The sequence below is a fragment of the Archocentrus centrarchus genome, unplaced genomic scaffold, assembly GCF_007364275.1.
Source record: "Archocentrus centrarchus isolate MPI-CPG fArcCen1 unplaced genomic scaffold, fArcCen1 scaffold_30_ctg1, whole genome shotgun sequence".
In the NCBI taxonomy this organism is placed as follows: domain Eukaryota; kingdom Metazoa; phylum Chordata; class Actinopteri; order Cichliformes; family Cichlidae; genus Archocentrus; species Archocentrus centrarchus.
In genome coordinates, this window is record NW_022060259.1 from 1,502,240 (window position 1) to 1,526,010 (window position 23,771).

Genomic DNA, 23,771 nt, shown 5'->3' on the forward strand with positions numbered 1-23,771 from the left:
AACAGAACTCAGATCAATGAGAAACAGCCAAGAGAGAATTGCTGTGTTTTTGATACAATGGCAAACTCTTCTGTCACAATTTGCTGTGGACTGTACGGGGTCCTGCAGGTGGAGACAGCTGTTCTCTGGGGAAAACTGTCAGCTCAGGTGGAGTGCATGAACTATCCAGAGGAAGGATTACAAACAGTTCCGCTGTATAAACTTTAAACGTGCAGAAGAATAATACAATTTTTTACCATCAAATCCTGATGCATGTGTGTATTTGTTAGAATAGATAAACGCTTAACTGTTTTTCTATGTATCACAATGTGTTTATCATAAACATGCACATGACCATCAGATTGTAAGCACAAAACATACTCATACACACCTGGACCCTCCAGGTGAGGAAAGCAGGTAACGCCTGTTTCCTGACGTCACACACACACACACACACACACCCACATACACATACATGATTACATCATGTGACGTGAGTGATGTTGTTACCTGAGCTTTGTGTAAACTCACATGATGCTAAAATAAAAGAGCCAAGCAGGAAGAAGGTTCAGACTCTCCCTCAGACATACACACACGCGTGTTGGCTGACGGAGACTCTCCCTGCAGGTAAAAAGATCAACTACGGGTTTCTGTGTCTTTCTTTATTTAACGGTGGTCCGAACCTAACATTTTTAATGAAATTTTGGTGCAGGTATTTATTAAAGTCAGGATTAGATATTGTAGGTTTTCATTCAGATGCACAGAGCAGGAAAGAGAACCAAATTGAAAGGAGGTAAAAACAACCACTCAGCTTGGGAACGCAGCAGTAAGTTAACTTTCTTACTTTTCAGTAATATTGTCAGTAAACTATATCACACATCCCTAATCTGATTAATGTAACTGTTGAAACCTTTTTGAATCCATATAGCAGTCAGGAGCCGGTCCCTGTTCTTTTTCTCTGTTTCTCAGTGTCAGCTCTGTCCAGCTTGGCTTACCATCAAATGACAGGTTCACCAACTCAGCAGGAAAACTCCTGCTATTCCAGATGGCCAATCTCTCTGTTTATTCCACAGTCTTTCTGAAGCGTACTGTGGTATCCATTCTAACAATATCACAAGAAATGAATCCAAAAGGAATCTTATATGGACTCAATCTGAGGACGAGATTAAGTGTAAAAACTAAAACACCTTGCTTGGTGTTTGGAAGAGCATCCAAGCCACCTTAAGAACCTGTGATGTGTAAAAACATAGACAAAACTTCAGTTATTTTCTCGACACAAGTTAAGTGAGGTGAATGCTTCAGTCAGGGGGGGGTTTTAGCAGAACGTCCCGGCTAGAATTTCTGTCAGCATCAAGACTGAGCCTTTTGTCACCGAACTAAAACCAAGTCCCTCCTTCATCCTCCAGTCACAGGCTCACAACCTGCTGCTTTCTCAGCAGGTCCAATGGCTCTACTTGGGTAGAAGACAGAAATGTGTAAATGCAAGGTTGGCAACACTGTAATTGAATTATTTATTCAGTAAATTCCAGACAAGCAGACACTATGAGAGAAATCTTAATTTTAGACTTGGGGGGAGATGAGAAATAGTTCTTTGAAAGTTTAAGTGTGTCTGACAGTTCCAGTTAGTTCTTCATATATTTTTGTAAAACTCTTAACAGCAAAATCTAATCATTGAAGGGGGTTTAATTCACTTGTAATATTTTCTAGATGTATGGAATTAGAGAAAAGTGTAAACGAACCAAAACACTTCTTATCTTAAATGTTTTAAAGTAGTCTCTGTCTTGATGACATGCTTGGCAATAATCTTAACATTAGGTTTTCACTTGATATGTGTAGCATTACTGGTAAAATTTCTTCTTTTCCTATTGTGTGTTCAGACCCAACGCAAGGGGTAGTTTTAGATTATAAGCAAAGGACCAAATTTACTACCAGTCAGCAGCAGCGTAAAGGCCTCTTTTGCTCTTACTTTTAAAAATATATATATATTTATGTTTGAAGAAAAAACCCCACAGTGACAATTTTGCAAATGAAAGGTGCAGACAGTCATTTTTGCTGTGATTTTAAGCATGTGACAGTAACAGTAACTTTGTTAAAATGTGGCTTGCTCTCTAACTGGGTCTGCCTGTTTTTGACATACTAATTTGCCCTACTCTTGGTAGATTGCCTAGGTCATTTTTGAAATGAACAGGCTACTTCTGTGCTTATAAATAAATCACTTTGTGAAAAATCTGGGACCAGTACTGCTGCCTGATCTCAAGAATTCTGCTCAGAGAGCGAGGGATACTTCTCTTTCCCTCAGTGATCAACAGCAAACACACAGTCTGACTGCTGCTTCTAGCTTTCCTCTCTGAATGATCAATTCACTTGTAAATTTAAAATAAAAGTGCAGTCAGTATATTTAATTTATGTATATGGTAATTTTCAGTTCAACTGAATTTTATTTATATAGTGCCAAATCACAAACCGTCACCACAAGGCGCTTTATATTGTGGGTAAAAACCCTTCAATGATACAGAGAAAACCCAACAATTATACCACCCCCAACGAGCAAGCACTTGGTAACAGTGGGAAGGAAAAACTCCCTTTAAACAAGAAGAAACCTCCAGCAGAACCAGGCTCAGGGAGGGGGGGGGGTCATCTGCTGTGACTGGTTGAAGGTGAGAGGAGGGAGACAGGACAAAAGACACACTGTGGAAGAGAGACAGAGATTAATAATAACTAATGATTAAATGCAGAGTGGGGTATAAACACGGAGAGAGGAAAAAGAGGTGAGTGAAGAAGAAACAGTGCATCAAGTGACCCCCCCCCCCCCCAGCAGACTAGGCGTATAGCAGCATAACTAAGGGATGGTTCAGGATCACCTGATCGAGCCCTAGTTTAAGCCTAATCTTAAAAATAGAGAGGGTGTCTGTCTCCTGAATCCAAGCTGGGAGCTGGTTCCACAGAAGAGGGGCCTGAAAGCTGAAGGCTCTGCCTCCCATTCTACTCTTAAGTATCCGAGGAACCACAAGTAAGCCAGCAGTCTGAGAGTGAAGTGCTCTGTTGGGGTGATATGATACTATGAGGTCTTTAAGATAAGATGGGGACTGATTATTCAAGACCTTGTAGGTGAGGAGAAGGATTTTAAATTCTAGATTTAACAGGGAGCCAATGAAGAGAAGCCAATATGGGAGAAATATGCTCTCTCTTTCTAGTCCCTGTCAGTACTCTAGCTGCAGCATTTTGGATCAGCTTTCAGGGAGCTTTTAGGACAGCCTGATAATAATGAATTACAATAGTCCAGCCTAGAAGTAATAAATGCATGAATTAGTTTTTCAGCATCGGTCTGAGAAAGGATGTTTCTAATTTTAGAAATATTGCACAAATACAAAGAAGTAGTCCTACATATTTGTTTAATATGTGCATTGAAGGACATATCCTGGTCAAAAATGACTCCAAGATGTCTCACAGTGTTACTGGAGACCAAAGTAATGCCATCCAGAGTAAGTATCTGGTTTGACACCATGTTTCTAAGATTTGTGGGGCCGAGTACAAGAACTTCAGTTTTATTTGAATTTAGAAGCAGGAAATTAGAGGTCATCCAGGCCTTAATATCTTTAAGACATTCCTGCAGTTTAACTAATCAGTTTGTGTCATCTGGCATCATGGATAAAGCTGGGTATCATCTGCATAGCAATTCTCATAATACTGCCTAAGGGAAGCATGTATAATGTAAACAGAATTTGCCCCCTTCACTAATGCTGTTTCTGTAATGTGATGAATTCTGAAACCTGACTGAAACTCTTCAAATAAACCGTTCCTCTGCAGATGATCAGTTAGCTGTTTTACAACTACTCTTTCAAGGATCTTTGAGAGAAAAGGAAGGTTGGAGATTGGCCTATAAGCGTAAGGTCTGTGGTACATAGCCCATTAATAGAGATTAATGCTTCAATATGACCAATCTATCAATGGTAGGACTTCTTTGAGCAGTCTTGTAGGAATGTGCTCTAATGGACATATTGATGGTTTAGAGGAAGTAACTGTTGAAGCTATCTCAGAAAGATCAATCAGAGAGAAAGAGTCTAAATAAATATGAGAAGTATGGAAAGTAACTGTACATAAAGATACATCTTTGAGATGTGGGGTTGTTCTTACTTTCTTCAATCAGGACAGTGCTAAAAATCGCCAGTAAGTGGCATGAGTCAGTTAATACCGTTGATGCATACATGTTATCCGTCCTGTAGCCAAGTTTAAGAGAAAGATCAACTAACTATTAAAGACGGGAAATAAATTTTAGGTAGGGCTGGATTAGGTGAACCTGAACCCTCCCTTATGCTACAATAGTATTTCTTCTTCATTCACCTCTTTTCACTCTCTGTATTTATACACCACTCTGCATTTATTCATTAGTTATTCTTAATCTCTGTCTCTCTTCCACATTGTGTCTTTTGTCTTGTCTCCCTCCTCTCACCCTCAACCACATAGCTGCCCCTCCCTGAGCCTTTTTCTGCCGGAGCTTTCTTCTTGTTAAAAGTTTTTTTTTTTTCCCCCACTGTCGCCAAGTGCTTGCTTACTGCGGGTGGTGTAATTGTTGGGGTTTCTTTGTAATATTGTAGTGTCTTTACCTTATAATATAAAGCGCCTTGAGGTGACAGTTGCTGTGATTTGGCGCTATATAAATAAAATTGAACTGAACTGAACTGAATTTGAACATGTCGATTAATTCACTGTACATAATGATTTCCATAGATCTCAATCTAACGGAGCATCTTTGGGATGTTGTGAAACAAGAGCTTCACAGATGTGCAGCCTACAAATCTACAGCAACTGTATGATGCTATCATGTCAGTATGGACCAAACTCTCTGAGGAATGTTTCCAGCACCTTGTTGAATCTAAGCCACAATGAAATAAATCAGTTCCGAAGGCAAAAGGGTACTAGTAAGGTCTCGCTAATAAAGTGGCCGTGGGTGTACATAGACTCCAAAAAGGTACCTAAGAGACTTTCAAAAAGAAGAAAAAAAATACCTTTAAAACAAATTTAGGCATGCAACCTGTAAATGTCATGAAACTGAATTTGCATCTTTTCTTTAAAAAAAACAAACAAACTATTATTTAAAATATTTTAGGCATATTTTGAAAAAAATCTGCATACTGTAATTCAAATGTTCTGAGAGGGAAAGAGGCTCTTGCAGCTCCTTTGGGGGCTATTTTTAGGCTTGAGGAAAATGTAGTGCATGACCACAGACTTCAAACAGTCACAGGTCTTTTCCGGCCAGAGGGTGTAGGTATTATAGTAGCAGCACTGAAAGTGAAAATGTCTGCATGACAGGTAAGATGTATCTGCTGGCTTAAAGAGAGGAGATTCACCTGGGAGAGCAGAGTTTAAATCCTTTGTGAAACTAAATCCCAGCACTGAATTATTTTAAGTGCATATGAAGCATGTTTATATATCACAACACTCATGCTCAAAAATGGGAGCTGTAGGAGCTCTTTTTAAATTGTGTATTTTTCTTAATGCCTTTCATCAGCTGCAGCCTCAAGTATACAAAGACTGTTAAAATGGTTACAAGGGTATGCCCACGGCTGGTGTCCTTTCTGGGATTCGGGTCTGATCGCTGTCCCTCGGCTCGTGCAGTGCTACAGGGTGCGCTACCTGGGTGCCTGTGCTGCCTACGTGGGAGCAGAATGTGCCATCTACCCCTCTGCTGGGTCTCAGCAGGAACCCTGAACATTGGTGGAGATCTTCCTGTATGTCTCTAAGCTCAAAATGCTAACATAGGTCTTAGTCTTCACTGTTGATTGCAGCCACTGGGCACTTCTGAGCTCATACAGGGTCTCATCACCGCTCTGTGTTGTGATATTTAAACTCTGGTGATTCAGTTGAGCTTGATGGCAGTGAAAATATCTTCACAACATAATTCACCACACTACCAGCTACAGTTTCTGCTTATTTTTTATCCTTCCTTAAATGTTTTGTTCTTGGGTTTCTTTGTGGTGCATTTTGTAGCTGTGGTTGCATATAATGGCATGTCAGCTAGCTTCCTGTTTCATCAATAGGAGTAGGACACCTGTTAATACATTCCTGAAGGGGGTTTCACCTCCAAAAAAATGTGCTCCCACGCAGTCCTCCAAAATCCCATCTGCACGTCACTGGATGTGGACGAAGCTGCGTGTTGGTTAAATGCTGATTGGTTGGATGCTACCCCCGCTCAAGCAAAAAAAAAACAAGAATGAAAAGTCTCACTTTAGGGGACAAAAGTCCCAATGAATGCTGAAAAAAATGATGAGTATTCTCCCACTCTTGCTTCTCACTGTAAGCACTGCTTTTGGGCTTGGAAACTGTGGACTGCGTACAGTTAGAGAAGTCAATCTGCAGCTGGTGTTGACGTTTGACGTTCTCAGCAAACTTTTGAGGCCTGGGGTGAAATCATGGTCAGAACGGGGCTTACAGCAAGAAAATTAACAGCCTGAAAACGGTCGATACACAACACTCACTTTTTAGGGTACCGTTAAATTATGTCTGCACTACTGAGGACCAATTTAGACTAAATCAATCCATGCCAGAGCACAATATTCTCAACTGATTATTTTAAAAGGAGAAAAACACCAAAAAAATAGGTACTAGGACCAAAGTCCAAGTACTGGTAACCAACGAGCCTCCCTTCCTCACTCACAGCATGCGTCTATCTTTGTTACTTGTTACTTTGTTACTTGTGTGTAGCATGGCTCTTTTCATCTATGGGCACATCTGAACGAAGCCACATCACCAGAAAAAGTGACTCACTGCTGAACGACTAACAGAGTAATGAAGCCACCAATGTGATGTATACCAGGTCGGGCCAGACACTGGGACTGTGCCAAAATCATACAGTCCCCGATAACATTGGAATATATTTTTCTACAATAAAATAGTGTCTTATCACAATGTCAATGATATAGTGACACCATGCGTTAATGTTCCTCAGCACACACAACAACTCAAGCTTGGACTGAGAACGAGAGCAGTGTGTCAGCCTTCAGTGTGTCAGCCTTCAATGACAATTTAGTACCTAAAAGGGAAGTTACTTCAACAACCTCCAACAAAGCACACTTTTCAAAATATACAAGAAAACTGTTCCTGCTAAAGATGGAAACAGCAAACTTGTTTGACCACTGGAGGCAAAAATACATCATTGAGTACAACCAGGTTATGAAGGCTAAAGTTGGATCCAGCCACAGACACTGCAGCTTACCTGGCTGATCCAGTGGGTGTGGATGAGAGGAGACCTGACTGCAGGAAGTCAAAGTCATGGTACTTAAGTTCACATGCTGCTTGTTGAACTGCTGCGGTTCTGATTAAACACATTCACAGAGTGCTCTCGTATGTTATTATTTTGGCACTCGTGATTTTTCTTTGGTTCTATCTAAAATGGCTCCGGTAGGTACCGAAAATGTCTCTGTGTAGGAAAAACCCTGAGAAATCTGAACTGAATCTTATGTAAGATATCGTTCAGAGTAAAAATGCTGGAAGAAGTTTAACTTCCAGGAGAAAAAAACTTTTTCAAACATTTAGGAAGAGAAGAGGAGGAGAGCTCTAATATCTGCATGCATTTGATTTGATTCATTTTATCTTACTGCAGAAGCTCCAGGACATCACATTTTATGTTTTAAACATGGGTCGACACATTCCTGTTCAGTGCACACATTCACCACAGCAACACACTGTAAACCAGTGTTTGAGAAGAAAATACAGTCGAGCAGGCAGAAGAAAAAGTAAATTCAGACTAACCTTAGCCCATTGAAGAGTTGTTTGGACTTGTCCAGGAGATAGCAGAAGTCTGTGACAGTCTTCCTTTCACCTAATGGAATATCATCCTCAGTCTCAGCTCCAGTCATGACACTGACCTTTCACACCTGGATACAAAAGAGAAACACTCTATTCAGACTGCTCAGGGCAACGCAGTATAGAGAAAAAATAATTTAGTTACACAGAAATGTTAGCAAAGTCAGCCAATGAGAACGTGCGATTTACTTATGTCACAAGAGAGAATTTAGACAGTAAAATGTTTTTTTGTCTTGATTTCTTGCACATATTCCTGATACTGTCCATCCCATAACGTGTACATCACGTTGGTCACCTCCAGCTGTTTTCAAACGTACTATATAAATAAATTTGATCTGATAATAATCTACTCATATGCAACGTGTTGACATCCATGGTTATGTGACTGAACAGACATGGCTAGTCGGAGATATTCAAGAGACTTATAGGTGCCCTACTTACTTATGAATAGAAATAAGAAACTATGGAGGAGGAAATGCGTCACATGATCACCTTTTTTAGGTTGACCTGGGATGTCCTAGATTTTATTCTCACAGTGGCTGCAGCCTCCAGTTTGCTAAGAAGGATGTGCAATCAGGTCACGGCAGCACACAGTTAGGTCACAATGTTCAGCTAATGCTGTGCCCTGTTAAAATCATTCGCAGCTAACGACAAGTTTACTGTGCCATCAACATGTCTGGCTGTAGCCTCATAGCTCCTGTGTGTGTCTGTGTGGGTCCACATACAGCTCTGTGTCCCTTTTAGGCTTTTAGGCAATGTAAACCCGTAAGTTCAAATAGAACATTTAATATATGCCTAACTTTAGATGATTTTGCAGATTGAGCCAGCACCACTTCAAAGTATAATTTCCCTGTACTCATGTCTATTGTTTCAATGTGAGTGTGGGTGTCTGGTGCCATTTCAGTGCATGTGGTGACAGACAGCAATAGCAACAATGAAAGCCCTGTCACGCTGATGAGTATCACGTATGCAGTCATATACTGTGAAAGAAGAAAGTAGTAAAGCAACAACTAACAGACATGCTTGTCAGCTTTAGTTTGTACCTGTGCTGAGTACCTGATAAGTTCTGTGCATGCAGCAGCAGCGGCGTTTGCATGATAACTAAAATATTATGCATGCTGGATCATACCAACTCTAACATTATGATTAGAGTTCAGTCGTGGGCTTTGTTTACCTTGATGTTAGCAAAGATGTGTCGAGTTGAGTGTGTTGGCGGGATGCTGACTTTCACTGTGTGCAGTAAAATCTGTGAGCTGAACGCAGCTTCCCATAAGATGGTCTTATGTATGTATACTGGTGTGGACTGGGTAATGTTTTAGGAATGAAAGGATTTCACACTGTTTGATGGAAATGAAAATGGTCAACCTACAGAAGCTGAATTCAAAGACTCCCTAAAAATCAAAGTAAAAAAATTATACAGCAGGCTGGAACATTTTGCTGAAATTACACTGCAGCAACTCTCAGTAGTTTGCATGGCCTCCACGTACTTGTATGCGTGCCTGCCAACGTCGGGGCTCCTAATGAGATGATAGATGGTGTCCTGAGGGATCTCCTCCCAGATCTGGACTGGGGCATCACTGAGCTCCTGGACAGTCTGAGGTGCAACCTAGTAGCGGCGGATGGACCAAAACATAAAGTCCCAGTGGTGTTCTATTGGTGACCATGGGGGGCCAGTCAGTGGTATCAATTCCTTCGTCCTCCAGGAACTGCCTGGATACTCTTGCTACATGAGACCGGGCGTCATCGTGCCACAGGAGGAACCCAGGACCAACTGCAGCAGTGTAGGGTGTGACAGTGGGTCCAAGGATTTCATCCTGATACCTGATGGGAGTCAGGGTGTTGTTGCCTGGCCTGTAGAGGTCTGTGTGTCGCTCCATGGATATGCCTCTCCAGACCATCAATGACCCACCACCAAACCAGTCATCCTGAATGATGGTACAGGCAGCATAATGTTCTCCACAGGTTCTCCAGACCCTTTCATGTCTGCCACATGTGCTCAGGGTGAACCTGCTTTCATCTGTGAAAAGCACAGGGTGGACCTGCCTATTGTGGTATTCTATGGCAAATGCCAATCAGGCTTCACAACGCCAGGCAGTGAGCACAGGGCCCACTAGAGGACATTTGGTCCTCAGCCCACCCTCATGAAGTCTGTTTCTGATTGTTTGGTAAGAGACATTCCCACCAGTGGCTGCTGGAGGTCATTTTGTAGCTCTGCAGTGCTCATCCTGTTCCTCCTTGCACAAAGGAGCAGATACCGGTCCTGCTGATGTATTAAGGACCTTCTACAGCCCTGTCCAGCTCTCCTAGAGTAACTGCCTGTCTCCTGGAATCTCCTCCATGCTCTTGAGGGAGAGACACAGCAAACCTTCTGATGATGGCACATATTTATGTATGGCCTCATGCTCATACCAGTAGTGACACTGACCCTAGCCAAATGCAAAACTAGTGAAAAAATGTGGCCTCCACCTGTAAAACCATTCCTGTTTTGGGGGTTATCTCATTGTTGCCCCTCTAGTGCTGTTGATTCAGTAACAGCAAGGCAGCTGAAGCTGATTAACCCCCCCTTTAACTAACCACATCAATGTCTCAGAAGTTTAACTGACTCACTGCTATACCCTGATTACAAAAAATGTTCTTTTAATTTAATTAATTTGGAGCAGTCCAGCAAGCATTATGACCACCTATTGTGTTGGTCCCCCTTTGCTGCCAAAACAGTCCTGGAGGCATGGACTCCATAGACCCCTGAAGGTGTGCTGTGCTTATCTACACCAAGATGTTAGCAACAGATCCTTTAAGTCCTGTAAGCTGTGAGGTGGGACCTCCATGGATCAGACTGGTTTGTGCATTACATCCCACAGATGCTCAACTGGATTGAGATCTGGGGAATTTGGAGGCCAAGTCAACATCTCAAGCTCATTCCTGCGCTCCTCAAACCATTCCTGAACCACTTTTGCTTTGCGGCAGGTGCAGTATCCTGCTGAACCACACGGGCAAGCCTTCACTCCCCATGTGCATCAATGAGCCTTGGCCACATAGGGCCCTGTCACTGGTTCACAACAGCTCCTGCCTTGGACCACTTTTGATAGATACTGACCACTGCAGACTGGGAACACCCCACAAGAGCTTCTCTGGCCCAGTCTTCAAGCCATCACAGTTTGGCCCTCATCAAACTCCCTCAAATCCTTATGCTGCCCATTTTTCCTGCTTCTAAAACACCAACTTTGAGGATAAAATGTTCAGTTGGTCCCTAATATATCCCACCCACTAACAGGTGCCACGGTGATGAGATAATCAGTGTTATTCACATCACCTGTCAGAGGTCATAATTCTATGTTTGATCGGTATATTTATGATTGTGATTTCTGTGACTGCCTCAGAATTGACCTCCTGTGTTGCTTTCCATGGTCCCACGGAGTTCTATTAGTGCACTATTAGCCTTGTATATATTTCTGTCCTTTGTACGTGAATCCTTACTTTACTCTTAGTTCCCAAAACTTTGACTCAGATTTGATGATGGAGAGAAGCTATGAGAAAGAGTCTGCAGAATCACTTCAGCCTGAACATCATGTGTACCAATTCATCTTGCACCTACACTAGTGGCTTACTTATCATGTTATTATCAACCATGTGTGGTGAACACCTGACCTGTGGGCATCTCAGTGGAGATCTGCTTCGTTCTGAACGAAACACGCAGCATATTTGCATACAGGAGGGAGTATTTGAGAGAAAGGTTTCTAAATATGCCCCTGAGGCTTTGAGAAAAAAGCCCAGATTCAAGCAAACTGAGCTTTCACTGGAGGAGGGTTTAAAGCAAAGCATGTCACTACAAACGTGGCCGAGAACTCAGTGAGGGGTCGCTGGGCTTTCCTAATTATCGGTTTTATTAATATCGCCGGCAGATCGGTAATATTCATTCATGTCAAATTCATCTATCTTAAAGAGCGTAATTTTGCCGCAAGCTGTACCAGCTATTTTCTGATATCTAACATCAGCACCATGGATATCGGGAGCATAGCCCCACGAACATCCCAGCAAAATTAGTACGTGACTATTAATGTGTGGAGCACAAAGATAACCGGAGCCAGCTCATAAATGCAGGTGGTGGGGCTGCAGCGGGGGCTCTTACCTGTGCCGCCGGCTAACGGTGATAAACTCGGCTTCCTTCCACAGAGATGCTTCTCTGCTTCTCACAAATCAGCGCGAAAGCCTCGGCGAGGTCTGCTGCTGCAGCGCGACTTTCCGGGCATCTCACTGACCGCCGTGTAACGAGCTCCCCGCAGCGTCTGTCCGAGCCTGGTCGCTGCTCAGAGGCTGTCGTCCTGTGACAGGCGACGGCAAACAGGAGGCAGGCGGAGGACAGCCGCTGGCGCTGCTCCACTTCAACTGGCTAGCTATTTCCGGGTCAACTATTTCAAAACAAGAGCCTCTGAACGTTTTTAGCAGGCAACGTCACAGCCAGCAGCACAGTAAGAAAGAGAGCCATGGCTCAAAGTATCCGTATTTATCAGTCCGATATGACTGTTTATTTTTGATAATTTATGACCCGGTGACCACCGATCTAAAGTTATAATAATGTATTAATAAACTGCCCAAACTGGCGGTCGGAGGATTTGAAGATCGCTGCTCAGTGGTCAGGTTTTTAGATGGACATTAACATTCAGTTCAGTTTTATTCATGTATATATTTACATCAAGATGCATTATATTGTAAGACAAAGACTTTACACTGATAGAGAGAAAACCCTAAAATCAGACTATGAGTAATACTTGGAGACAGTGGGAAAGAAGATCTCAGGAAGAAACCTCCAGCAGAGCCAGCTCAGGGAGGGGGAGCATCTGCTGCGACCTTTTGGGGGCTGAGAGGAAAGAAAAGAGAAAAATGAAGAGCACAGGGAGAGAGAAGACAGACAGCCACAGGAGAGAGAAGACAGTTTAATAGCATGCAGCAGTGATAGATAAACACATGAGGAGTGACAGCGCATCATGGGAAATCCTCCAGCAGGTCCTAACATTTGAAAGCTTTTCCTACATTTACCCTCAGTAAATTTGAGTGAGGTGATCCTGGGTTGTGACTAGTGAGGTTCAAATGACAGTTTTACACAAATCTTAAAGAGGAAAGTTTTATTAAAATTACAAAACAGAGAAACAATGTTTAATGAAACAATGTGCTCTCCTAGAAATACAGCTACTGCCATTTGCCTATAAAATGCCACACGGGCACGAGAAATGTTAAAAAGAATTAAATACAGGGTTAAGACAGACACTCGTGGATGTTATTAAAAAAAAAAAAAAAGGCCATGTGAGGTAACACAGTATTTGTAGAAGTGAATAAATAAAAAGAGGAAACTAAACTGAGACAGTTCAGGCAGACAGCTGTGAGGCTCAGGAGCTGTTCACACAGTGAATCTGAGGGAACTGTAATCATCACTTTACTTATATGCATGTACTGTTGGCAAGAACTACTCTAAATATTTTATTTGCTTTGATGGATGATGAAAATGAAACTTATTTAAAATATGAAGGCATTTAAAAAAAACATTTTTTTCCTACTTTTATTACAGTGTGGTGCAAACAGATCGCAGCCTTAAAGAAACTCAACTCTCAGGGGAAAAAAGCACTGCATGGATCTGATGGCTGACCCAACAGCAGAGAGAAGTGCAAAAAACTAAATCCAGGAAGTCGTGCAAGGTTTCCTGGATTTAGTTTTTTGGTTGATAATAATAATAAAGTCTGAGAGATGAGAACTCCAGAGGGTCGAGCTGAGAGGAAACTTTGTCATTAGAGGAAGTAGGGGGTGGTTGTTCGGGGAGGTATGACGCGCTCAGAGTCAGGAACGGCTCGAAACAGCTTGGGCTCTCGTCTGTTGAGGTCCTTGAAGACCATGATGGAGGCAATGTTGCCGCAGCGGTAGCAGTAGTTGGGCGCTGACCACACAGTCACCAGCGTCTCGTCAAACATGAACTTGTAGCCTTCGTGAACCAGCTGGTGCGCGCGGCAGATGAGCTTCAACTTGTTGATATGAACAAACTACAGGTAAGAGAATTACATTTAAATGATGTTAAGAGTCTTCATCGCCAGCTTTATTAATAATTGGTAAATGTTGACAATTTTTAGGTTTTTAGGCAACTGCTCAGGATCAAACTGTGGTCCACATAGTAAAATGAGTTTGAGACCTTTGGGTCAAAAGATGCTTTCCATGAATTTCTGACTCAGCTTACCTCATTAGTAACCTTGGAGCCAAACAGCCAGCCGGCACCTCGTGGACTGATAGCCCAGGTGTCCACATCCTCGGGATCTGACCACACAAGATCGCAAAAGGCCCCCTTGTGGGGAATCTCCTGGTTGCGTTCGATGGTTCGGATCTGGTCCAAAGTCTTGATGTCCGGTGAAAGCCCACCATGGACACACAGGATCTGCTCATCTATTAACTGGGATTAGGGTTCAAAAGACACTGATCAGAAGGAATGCAGAGTAACAGGAAGTTAACATGAAAGTTATTCAGAGGAAATTCAAAAATGGTCCAGGAAGGAATTTTGGCCTTCATCCTTCTGGGGTTCTGTACATGATTTATTATGACATTCACGTGTGGGATTCAGACATGAATGTCATAATAAATCAGGCTGGATGAAGGCACCTTTTATTATTAAAAATCACAAAATAAAGGAAGTTTAATGGAAACCAGTGAGGCTCTGTGCTTTGTTATGATGCTCAGGCCACGACGGGCAAGTTTGAAGTCTCTGAGCTTATTACGATTTCATAATAAAATGAAGTCAAATCAGCCATTTACATGAAAACGGCATACAGAATGTACTGGGATGGTCCATCACTTGAGACTTATTCATATTTACACTGGAAAAAAATTAATTTTATTTTTTGCATATTATACTGCATTTAATAAAGGAACAAGAGTTAAATGTGACGTAACCAGAGAGGAGGAATCATCAGTGTACTTACAGCTGCCACAGTCAGCATGTCGAACACTTTTGTGCAGTACCGCCAAGCATTCGCATTTCCATACTTTGTTTGACACTCATCTAAAAAAAGAAAAAGAAAGTCAGACAAACAAAAACAAACCCCAGATCATGGATAATAATGTGGTTTGAACTCAGTAAACATAAAAAAGTATGAGAATAAAGGTGAAGTACGTACCATAAAAGCCGTACACCTGTGTTATCTGTCTGCTCTCATGGTTCCCTCGGAGGAGTGTGATACGATCTGGCCACTTTGCTTTTAAGGACAGTAGGTGTGTAAACGTCTCCAAGCTATAATAACCTCTGTCTACAAAATCTCCCTGAGAAGAAGGGAAAGAGAGATTACGTAAGATTCAGAGACATTACAAAGCTTCTGGAAACTGGATATTCATATGTGAACAACCTCAGTATAAATGCCTGGATTTGATCAGTTTACTACTCGCAGGTGTATCCTGGTTATAGCAGCACGTAACATATTCAGAACTTCCCGGTGACAGATTTTCATGTGCTGATTCAACAGCCGAGTTCAGGGAATTAAAATTTTGTTTTCTATGTTAGAAATTGTGCAGGACAAATATCTGTGGGTGGGAAATGCAGTGCCCAGTCGGTCATCAACATGCGGTGACTTAATGCTTCGAGCTCCACTGGACTGCAGTTCAAAGGTCACTGTTTCTGCTGACTGTGGTCTGTGAGGGTTTGGGCCATTCTAGTGCCGTGGTAGGTTGGTACGTCCACCACTGTTTAGCCTGAAATACCTCTTTAAGTTATAAGATATATTTTTGTAAAATGCTGCACAGAGCGAATCCCAGCCATTCTGATGAACTTTAATAGGAATTTTGTCACCAACCAAATATTTACAGACCATACTGTTGCAGTTTTACCATCATCAGGTAAAACTAAAACAATATTTCATCTTATGAATAAAGAGCTGCAAAACTCCTGATATTATAGTGTGCCTCAGTTTTACTTTGGGTTTATTGTTAACCATTTTAATAAGTAGTAAATTTCTCCATCTTTATAGACTAATGGTGAAAATGACTCCATCTAAACATCTTTAAAGTTCATTTTTACAGTAGACATATTTTTTTATATTTTACCATAACATGCACTTTTAGCATTTTAATATAATAACATAATATAGGATCACATAACAAGTAGTGAATTGCAAACTGCCTGACAGCATTTCCATCATTCAGGTATCTTTAACTGAGGCAAAAGTAACGAGCCTACTCACCATGAAAATGTAATTTGTGTCTGGGACTTGGCCTCCAGTTCTGAAGAGCTCGCAAAGATCATAAAACTAGACAGGAACATTAAAAAGGACTCATTTATTGATGATCAGTTAGATTTTATCCAGAAATAGCACACAACAATAAATCACCACTGAAACCAAAATTAACCACAATGGGGTACAGTAACAATATTCATTGTTGGGGGGGGGGGGGGGGGGGGGGGGGGGGGGGGGGGGGGGGGTGGAGAGATCTGTTAAACTGAGTGGCAAGAAGAAAAGTGGAGGAACTGCACTGTTTTTGACTGAAAAGTGGTGCAGTCCTGAAGTCCACATCAAAAACAAGCTGCACAAAGAGGGAATGAGCAGAAAGTTTCATGTAACTGAAGCCCTTCAGCATGTGCAGAAAAGGTTGAGCATTTTCTGTCGCTCAGTTGTGGTGAGGGCAGTCCACTCTGCTGTGGTCTGCTCAGGGAGCAGCATCAGGACTGGTGAGCTCAACAGATTCAATAAAGTGAGGAAGGCGAGCTCTGACCATCATGGATAATCCTGACCACCCTGTGGAAAACTTAATGAACAGGCAGTGGAGCGCCTTCTCCATAAGCTCTGCTGCCACAAGCACAGACACAGCAAACTGTTCATATCACAGGCAACAATTAATTATAACAGACCAGTCTAACAGAAGCAACTACTCTCTTATTTTAATATTTTAATGCCATTTTAAAATTGTTTCATTTTGCTGATGTTGAAATACACCAATCAGGCATAACGTTATGACCATCTGCCTAATATCGTGTTGGTCCCTCTTTTGCTGCCAAAACAGTCCTGACCCATTGAGGTATGGACTCCACTAGACCCCTGGAGGTGTGCTGTGGTATCTGCAGCAAGATGTTAGCAACAGATGCTGTAAGCTGCGAGATGCAGCCTTTATGGAGTGAACTTGTTTGCCCAGCACATCCCAGAGATGCTCGACTGTACTGAGATCGGGGGAATTTGGAGACAATCAATGAGTCTTGGTCGTCCATAACCCTGTGGCTGATTCACCACAGCTCCGTCCTTGGAGCCTTTTGATAGATACTGACCGACTGAAATCTATTTATCACCCCAGTAGACATTATAACACAGAAATCAGACAGACCTACCTGACCATGAATATCTCCACAAACAGTGACTGGAGTAGCGACTGGCTGAACGTTTGATTCTTCAAGCAGCAAGTCACAAACATAATCACACAATCTCTACAAGAGAAAAAACACAACACAGTTAGTGGACACAGGCAGGGCACTTCTATACTAAAGGTAGTGTTTGTGTTGCACAGAGCTGTCCATAGCTTGTAGACAACCCTAGCATCTTTGCACAAAACTCTTAATGAATAGAATTTTGCAGAATCCAGAACATTTAATACCAAAATTTGTTGATAGATTTTTGTGTAATGGACCAATGTACTACCTATAGTTAGAGGACATAAAATGCAGTTAAGTGAACAATGAGGGGACAAAGTGTGGGCTTTGTGGCTCCATGGATGCCTCCTCTGTAATAGCTCCTCTGTGATCACTTTATAACAACAATAAAAAGATGCAGTCCAAAGGCTCAGCTATGTTTGTGTTCAGTCATTGCATAAAATAAATACCAAGCCACAGGTATAAATACTACCATATACCCTACTCTTTCAGTAAAGGCTTGCAAAGCAAGATTACAGATCAACTGTCTATAAGTAGCAGCTTTTTAAGTAATCGAGTTTCTTTATTGTGACACAGTGTCAACTATAACCCCTTCAGTCACCGCCTACACAACTGCGTACATCACTTTCTATAGTTATATATTGTACTGTATTGTAGTTAGACTGAACATGGCATGATGCTCCAACAGAAAAAAAAAATCACCAGACTAGCAGCAAATATACATTTATATAAATGCCAGCCCATTAATCCTATTCAGAAAGACAGACTGTTTCTTTACCCCAACACTGCCCACACATTTTGCAGAAAATAAGACCACCCTCTCTTATTGGACAAAGGCAGCAGACTTTTATCCATAAACGTCCATCCATCCATTCTCTTCCGCTTATCCTTTTTCAGGGTCGTGGTGTCATAAGGCGAGAGGCAGGGTACGCCCTGTACAGGTCGCCAGCCTATCGCACCATTCACACTCAGACCTATGGGGATATTGACTGTGCATGTATCTGGACCTCTCACAGGCTGATCTGCGTGTTTAATGCACGCCCAGCCTCCTCACCGCAAATTTCACGGGATTATTTCCCCCAACAATGACATAATTTCACAGTTACACAAATTTAAAGGTACTGACTGCGCATGCTCGCAGCTCCAGCTCACAGTCGCGGATTAACATCGTTTCAGCGGCAACCCCAGCAGCTTACAGCAATGTGCTGATCACACAGACGCGGGCTGAGTTAACAAAGAGACATAGAGGTCACGGAGTACACTGGTAAAGTGTCACTGAGAAACACCAAGGGAAAGTTTCCAGCCATGTTTGTTGGACCAACTTCGTCCAGCCGAATGGTTAGCTTCCCTGAGTCCTAACAAAGCTCATCTGAAGTCAATTCCAGCACTTTCGACTCACCTTCAAATCGTTTTCAGGCAGATATTTGCACTGTCTCGCTATTTCTACGTATTTATCAAGGTCTAAAGGCGCCATGACGAAAACTCTAAAAGCAGAAACTTGCTAAAGCGGTTAGCTTCCTTCCTGTTCGCTCGCCACTTCTTCGTTTCCGTTTGAATACCCTGCGTGAGTAATTGCATCATGCCGATACTTCAAAATAAAAATCTTTATCAATCACGCAGAGGCTGGAAATGACAACCATCAAAATGAAATTCAGAAAACTCAACAAAATACATATATAATCTATCGTACCACAAGTGCTTATTTAAGGATATTTCCCATAGAGAACAGCGAACGTTAAAGCCTTTATTTTGAAGGTAGCGTTGAAGCGGAATTAAGTCTCGACTCTCGTCAGTTGCCTTTTTTGTGCAGCCTAAACCCAACATCGCCCCCTGCTGGTACGACAACTTATTCATTTGTTTGCACAATTCGTTAGTTTGATCATTTTTTTTTTTTTTTAAATATTTTGATTCGCATGTAACTTTTTAACATGTGACTCTGCCTGTAACTCATTGCGTATAATTGCTGCATTTTGTAGCAGTTATAACAGCAGAGGGCAAACCAGTATAAACACTGGAACACAGAAAGCACAGACACTCATCCCAAGTCCACATAACACAGTATTTACAACAAAATAGACTTCCCCCAAATAAAAAGACAAACCAGAGGATTTATTAAGCAACCCCCTCCTCCCCCCGGCCGAAAAAAAATATATAAATAATGTTGACCACAGTGTTGTGATTTCATTTAAAAAAGACTTCACCGCCTGGTCTACAGCCTGGCCAAGCAGCTGCCTGAGCTAAATGGCGAGTGCACACAGCTGCACCAAGGCTGACAGTAAGGCTCGTGAGACAATGATGAAATCAGCACGCAGAACTCAGCTATAGCTGCACTGAGGAGACGCAACAAAATCTTCTCATCCTGGCCAACACATTTTCACTGTGTTGTCCTCTGGAAGGCGCTACAGTAAAGGCCTGCACCCTCCGAACTACAGCTTCTATCCAAACTTCATCAAAGTGCTTAACTCTGTCTCCTAACGCTGTGCACTGACAACATGCTGTGCAATATCACTAAGGACTGTGCAAAGGATGTGTGTGCGTGAATTTCTTCATAATTTTGCGCATTTTGCGTGTATTTTAACTTATATTGTTCTTTTTTCTAATTTATATTCTTATTTTATATTATAAAAGCGAGTCTTTACTAGAAATTGTTTCGTGCACGGTGGTGCAGTGGTTAGTACTGTTGCCTCACAGCTAGAATGATACCTAGAAGGTCTGGGTTCAATTCCATCTTGGCCTGGGCCTCTCTCTGCGTTTGCATGTTCTCCTCGTGTCTGCGTGGGTTTCCTCCCACAGTCCAAAGACATGCAGTTCCTGGGGTTAGGTTAATTGGTGATTCTAAATTGCCCATAGGTGTGAATGTGAGTGTGGATGGTTGTCTGTCTCTCTGTGTTGGCCCTGTGACAGGCTAGCGACCTGCACAGGTGTACCCTGCCTCTCCCATGACAGCTGGGATAGGCTCCAGCTCCCCCTGCGACCGTGAACAGGATAAGTGGAAGAGAATGGATGGATATTAAATGATTTGATTTACCTTAAAAAAGGAAAAACTATAATTTGAGAAATATACATGCATATATGATTTCTACTGCAAAAAAAAACGTTACATAAATATGTAGTTAATCCCGTTTGGATTCATGGCTTTCATTATCTGCCTGTCAGATTTTTGCTCACCACAGTAAAAGTGAGTCTGCATTTTGGCTCCTGGGTTTTGTTTGTTTTGTGAGTGGACTGATGGACAGACAGCATTTCTCACCTGTTGCTTACTGGCCGTGTACTCAGGATCAGCTGTGACTGTGGCTCACCACCAGATTGTTCCAGCTCCCTTGGTGGTAACACCGCTCTGTAGTGAATCCTGGTTCTCAGTTCCTTGCCTGTTGGTAATGCTCACTCTTGTCCTCTATGCAGCTGTGCATGCCTCAGACTGGCCTCTCACCCACATGTCCCACAGAACCTTCTTGCCTCACTTCTGAGCCAGCTCCTCACAGCTGACACACTCTCACTCCATCAGCCCTCCTCTGTGGACAGCAGCCTGCCTGCCCCCTCTCCACTGTTCTGCCCGGTAACCACTCTCAGCCAGCCTTCCAATAAACCCTCCACTGCTAGCACTCTCCTGGACACAAGCAAGGACTTTTTCACCCTTTCATTCCCATGTTGCCAACCATGTTTTTCAAACCTTCATTAATGACTCTGTTCCCTCTCTGCAGACTCTCTCTGGTTGTCAGTATCACAATTCGAACCTCTTCTTGTTTCTGTGCTGTTCACTTGTAAATAACGTCTTGTTTGCTGGGTCTATATTTTAGGTCCAACACCATGACAGAACTCATCCTAAACATAACAAGAACAAGACTTTGACTGGGCCGCTAAAAACCTTCATTTTGTTTTTCTTTGAGCCATTCAGAGGGGGACCTGCTGGTGTGTTTCAGATCATCGTCCTGCTGCATAACCCAAGTGTGTTTGAGCTTCAAAGCATGAACTGATGGCCAGATATTCTTCTTCTTTTATGGTAGAGAGCAGAATTCTTGGTTCCATCAATTAGAGCAAGCAGCCCCAGACATCACACTATCACCACCACGTTTGACTGGTGGTGTGATGTTCTTTTTATGAAATGCTGTGTTAGTTTCATGCACATGTAACGGGACTCAAACTTTCCAAAAAGTCCAACTTTTGTCTCGTCAGTCCACAGAATATTTTCCCAAAAGTCTTGGGGATCATCGAGATGTTTTTTGGCAAATGTGAGAAGAGTCTTTGTGTTCTTTCTGGTCAGCAGTGGTTTTTATCCCATGGATGCCATTTTCCACATAGGGCCAGGTAGGTTTGGATAACTTTTTTTCCCCTTTACTAATCCTTTTTTTTTTCTCTAGTTCTGCTTTTTGTTAGAGTTTATGGTGCCTGAGCCCATTCTGGTTGCACAGGTTGTCCATCTCCTCCTGGACGACACGTCCACAGGTGCTGGTCCAAAAACTTTGCTGTGTCTCTCAGCACAGTCTCAAGCCTGTTGTGGAGATAACAGCAGATGAACCGTTACACAAGGAGAGCCCGACATGGCTGTAGGATGTTTTCCTGTGAGGAGGAACATGACAAACGCTGCAAAAGTGCCACAAAATGACCTCTAGTGGGCTACTCATGCATGTGTCTGACCAGCCTGTCAGAAAAATACTCCAACGTGGTGACTTGAGATTCGACATCCTTTAGTGGGACCGTTGCTCACAGCCCAGCGCTGTGCAGATTGACTGGGATTCCCAAGATAACACCAGAACTGACAGGTCCACCACAGACACCCTGTTCTCTTCAGGGATGACTGCAAGTTCACAATCATTTATTTTAAATCAGGGAAAGAATGACTGCCAGCTGCTTGCTGGAAGTGGTGCTCTCCCCTTTTGATCCTTTGCTGGGATTTAGTCTGAAAAGGTATCTGTGAAATTAATTACAAAAATCAGTAATTAAACATGGACTCCACTGTGACATACTTATTTCATATATTAGCAATAAAAATATTAAAATGGTGGGAATGTTCATATATGACTTCTTCTTTCCATGATGGAGCTGTGGCTCAGGTGGTAGAGATGGTTGTCTACCAATTGGAAGATCCATCCATCCATCCACCCATCCATTAATTTTCTTCTGTTTATCTTGTTCAGGGTCCATTTACGTTTAAAGACGTTACTTCATCAGATGAAACACAGCAAAACAGCCTGAAATCATACAGACTGATGCCTGGAACCTGTCACACAGAATCATATCTATATGTGTGCTGACTTGGCAGGGATATTATGGAGAGAAGTAGAGAATATCTATCTGAATGTAATACAAAATACTTGAGAGCCTTGCTGTATTATACTTGTGCATATACTCAGCTGTGAGTGCCTGGTTCCTGATTTTTGTGTTTTCAGCCAAACATTTCTGTCATGCACTGATCAAGAAAAGGTATAAAAAAGGTATAAATTGCTGCATTCACATGAGTATTTATGCAGCAATTTATACCTTTTCTTCATCAGCCAAACATTTCTGTCATGCACTGATGAAGAAAAGGTATAAATTGCTGCATAAATACTCATGTGAATGCAGGAGGTAAAGTATCTGACCCCCTGCATATTCTGTTAGCCTCGAGGCTCAAAGGAAAGTTCTTAATTTTAGCAGTTTGCAAATAGATGCTGAACATGAATGTTCAGCGTGTAAATTAGTAAAGCTGAGATGTAGCTGGTGCTGACTGAACCTGTCATCAAACTCCACCACCACCCAGTAATCAGACCATGTTCTCACTCTATGGAGTTTTCAAGCTCAGACATCCAAATGTCAGCGCGTGAAGCCAGCGTGTGATGAACTGTGTGTGTGTGAATGTGCTTTAAGCAGTCAGACATTTCCAGTCCAGTCACTCTGAAACGGTCTTGAATAAAGAGCCTACAGCGGTCTCCCAGGCAGGACACCTACATGCACAAAACGAGTCAGATGGATTAAAGACAGGTGAGCAACGTTTCAGGACAGGAGACAGAGAATCAGCTTTTCCACTCCCCAGCAGTGCTGCAGCTGAAGGCTGGAGGTTAATCACAGTTTGCTGCAGGAGGATTTCTGTGAGATCAGCAGACGGCTCGATGGTTGAAGCACAAATATGTTCCGCTTCATAAATGTTTTCTTTCCCTTAATGAATCACTACATTTCAATGTCATTTCCTTCATCATTTCTCAGTAACTACCAGCTGCAGCAGTTTCAATTCAGGTTTCACATTAAAACCCATTTCAGCCAATTATGTGGCTCAAGTATGATTTTCTTTGCGTGAACCAATCTTAATAAGGAAATGTGTGTTTGGTGGATTATTTGTTTGTGGTAACAATGCTTCTTGTTGCCTGATTATTTCCCTTACATGGTGTCATATTTATAAGGAAAATGCATTTGTGGGTTGAGCAGCAGAGTTGAGTATTATCACAGTATGATTTTCGTCACATGCGCAGATTTTTACAAAAGCAGCCTGATCTCATACAGAACCGTCTGCTCCTCCTCTGGACCAAAGAAAAAGTGGACAGAGAAGTAAATAAGAACCGTGTGTGTGTGTGTGTGTGTGTGTGTGTGTGTGTGTGTGTGTCAGCAGGGAAAATGTCAAAGAAGCTGCGAAAAAAAA

At 42.3% G+C, this 23,771-nt stretch overlaps 2 protein-coding genes across 4 annotated transcripts in view; both read right to left on the minus strand.

The window, feature by feature from the left end:
• scai (suppressor of cancer cell invasion) overlaps positions 1-12,399 on the minus strand; it is a 36,775-nt gene extending 24,376 nt beyond the window's left edge. Inside the window, exons 1-2 of the mRNA XM_030723925.1 lie at positions 11,909-12,399; positions 7,729-7,853 (exon numbers count right to left, since the gene is read on the minus strand). Coding sequence (XP_030579785.1) covers positions 7,729-7,835 — 107 coding nt within the window. The 5' untranslated portion in view covers positions 7,836-7,853; positions 11,909-12,399. The remainder of the gene's footprint in view (positions 1-7,728; positions 7,854-11,908) is intronic.
• Positions 12,400-12,885: 486 nt separating this feature from the next.
• Positions 12,886-18,902, minus strand: ppp6c (protein phosphatase 6, catalytic subunit). Of its 3 annotated transcripts, XM_030723927.1 has the most exons (8): positions 18,561-18,699; positions 18,288-18,385; positions 17,123-17,218; positions 15,987-16,052; positions 14,931-15,072; positions 14,736-14,815; positions 14,000-14,209; positions 12,886-13,808 (listed from the first exon to the last, which is right to left on the minus strand). In XM_030723927.1, exons 2-8 carry the CDS (start codon positions 18,327-18,329, stop codon positions 13,560-13,562), a joined length of 885 nt encoding a protein of 294 aa, XP_030579787.1. In that variant the 5' UTR covers positions 18,330-18,385; positions 18,561-18,699; the 3' UTR covers positions 12,886-13,559. The 3 variants fall into 3 exon arrangements, with proteins under 3 accessions (XP_030579787.1, XP_030579788.1, XP_030579786.1); XM_030723928.1 differs by lacking the exons at positions 18,288-18,385; positions 18,561-18,699 and adding an exon at positions 18,852-18,902; XM_030723926.1 differs by lacking the exon at positions 18,288-18,385 and having other exon boundaries at positions 18,561-18,731.
• Between the last annotated feature and the right edge of the window lie 4,869 nt (positions 18,903-23,771).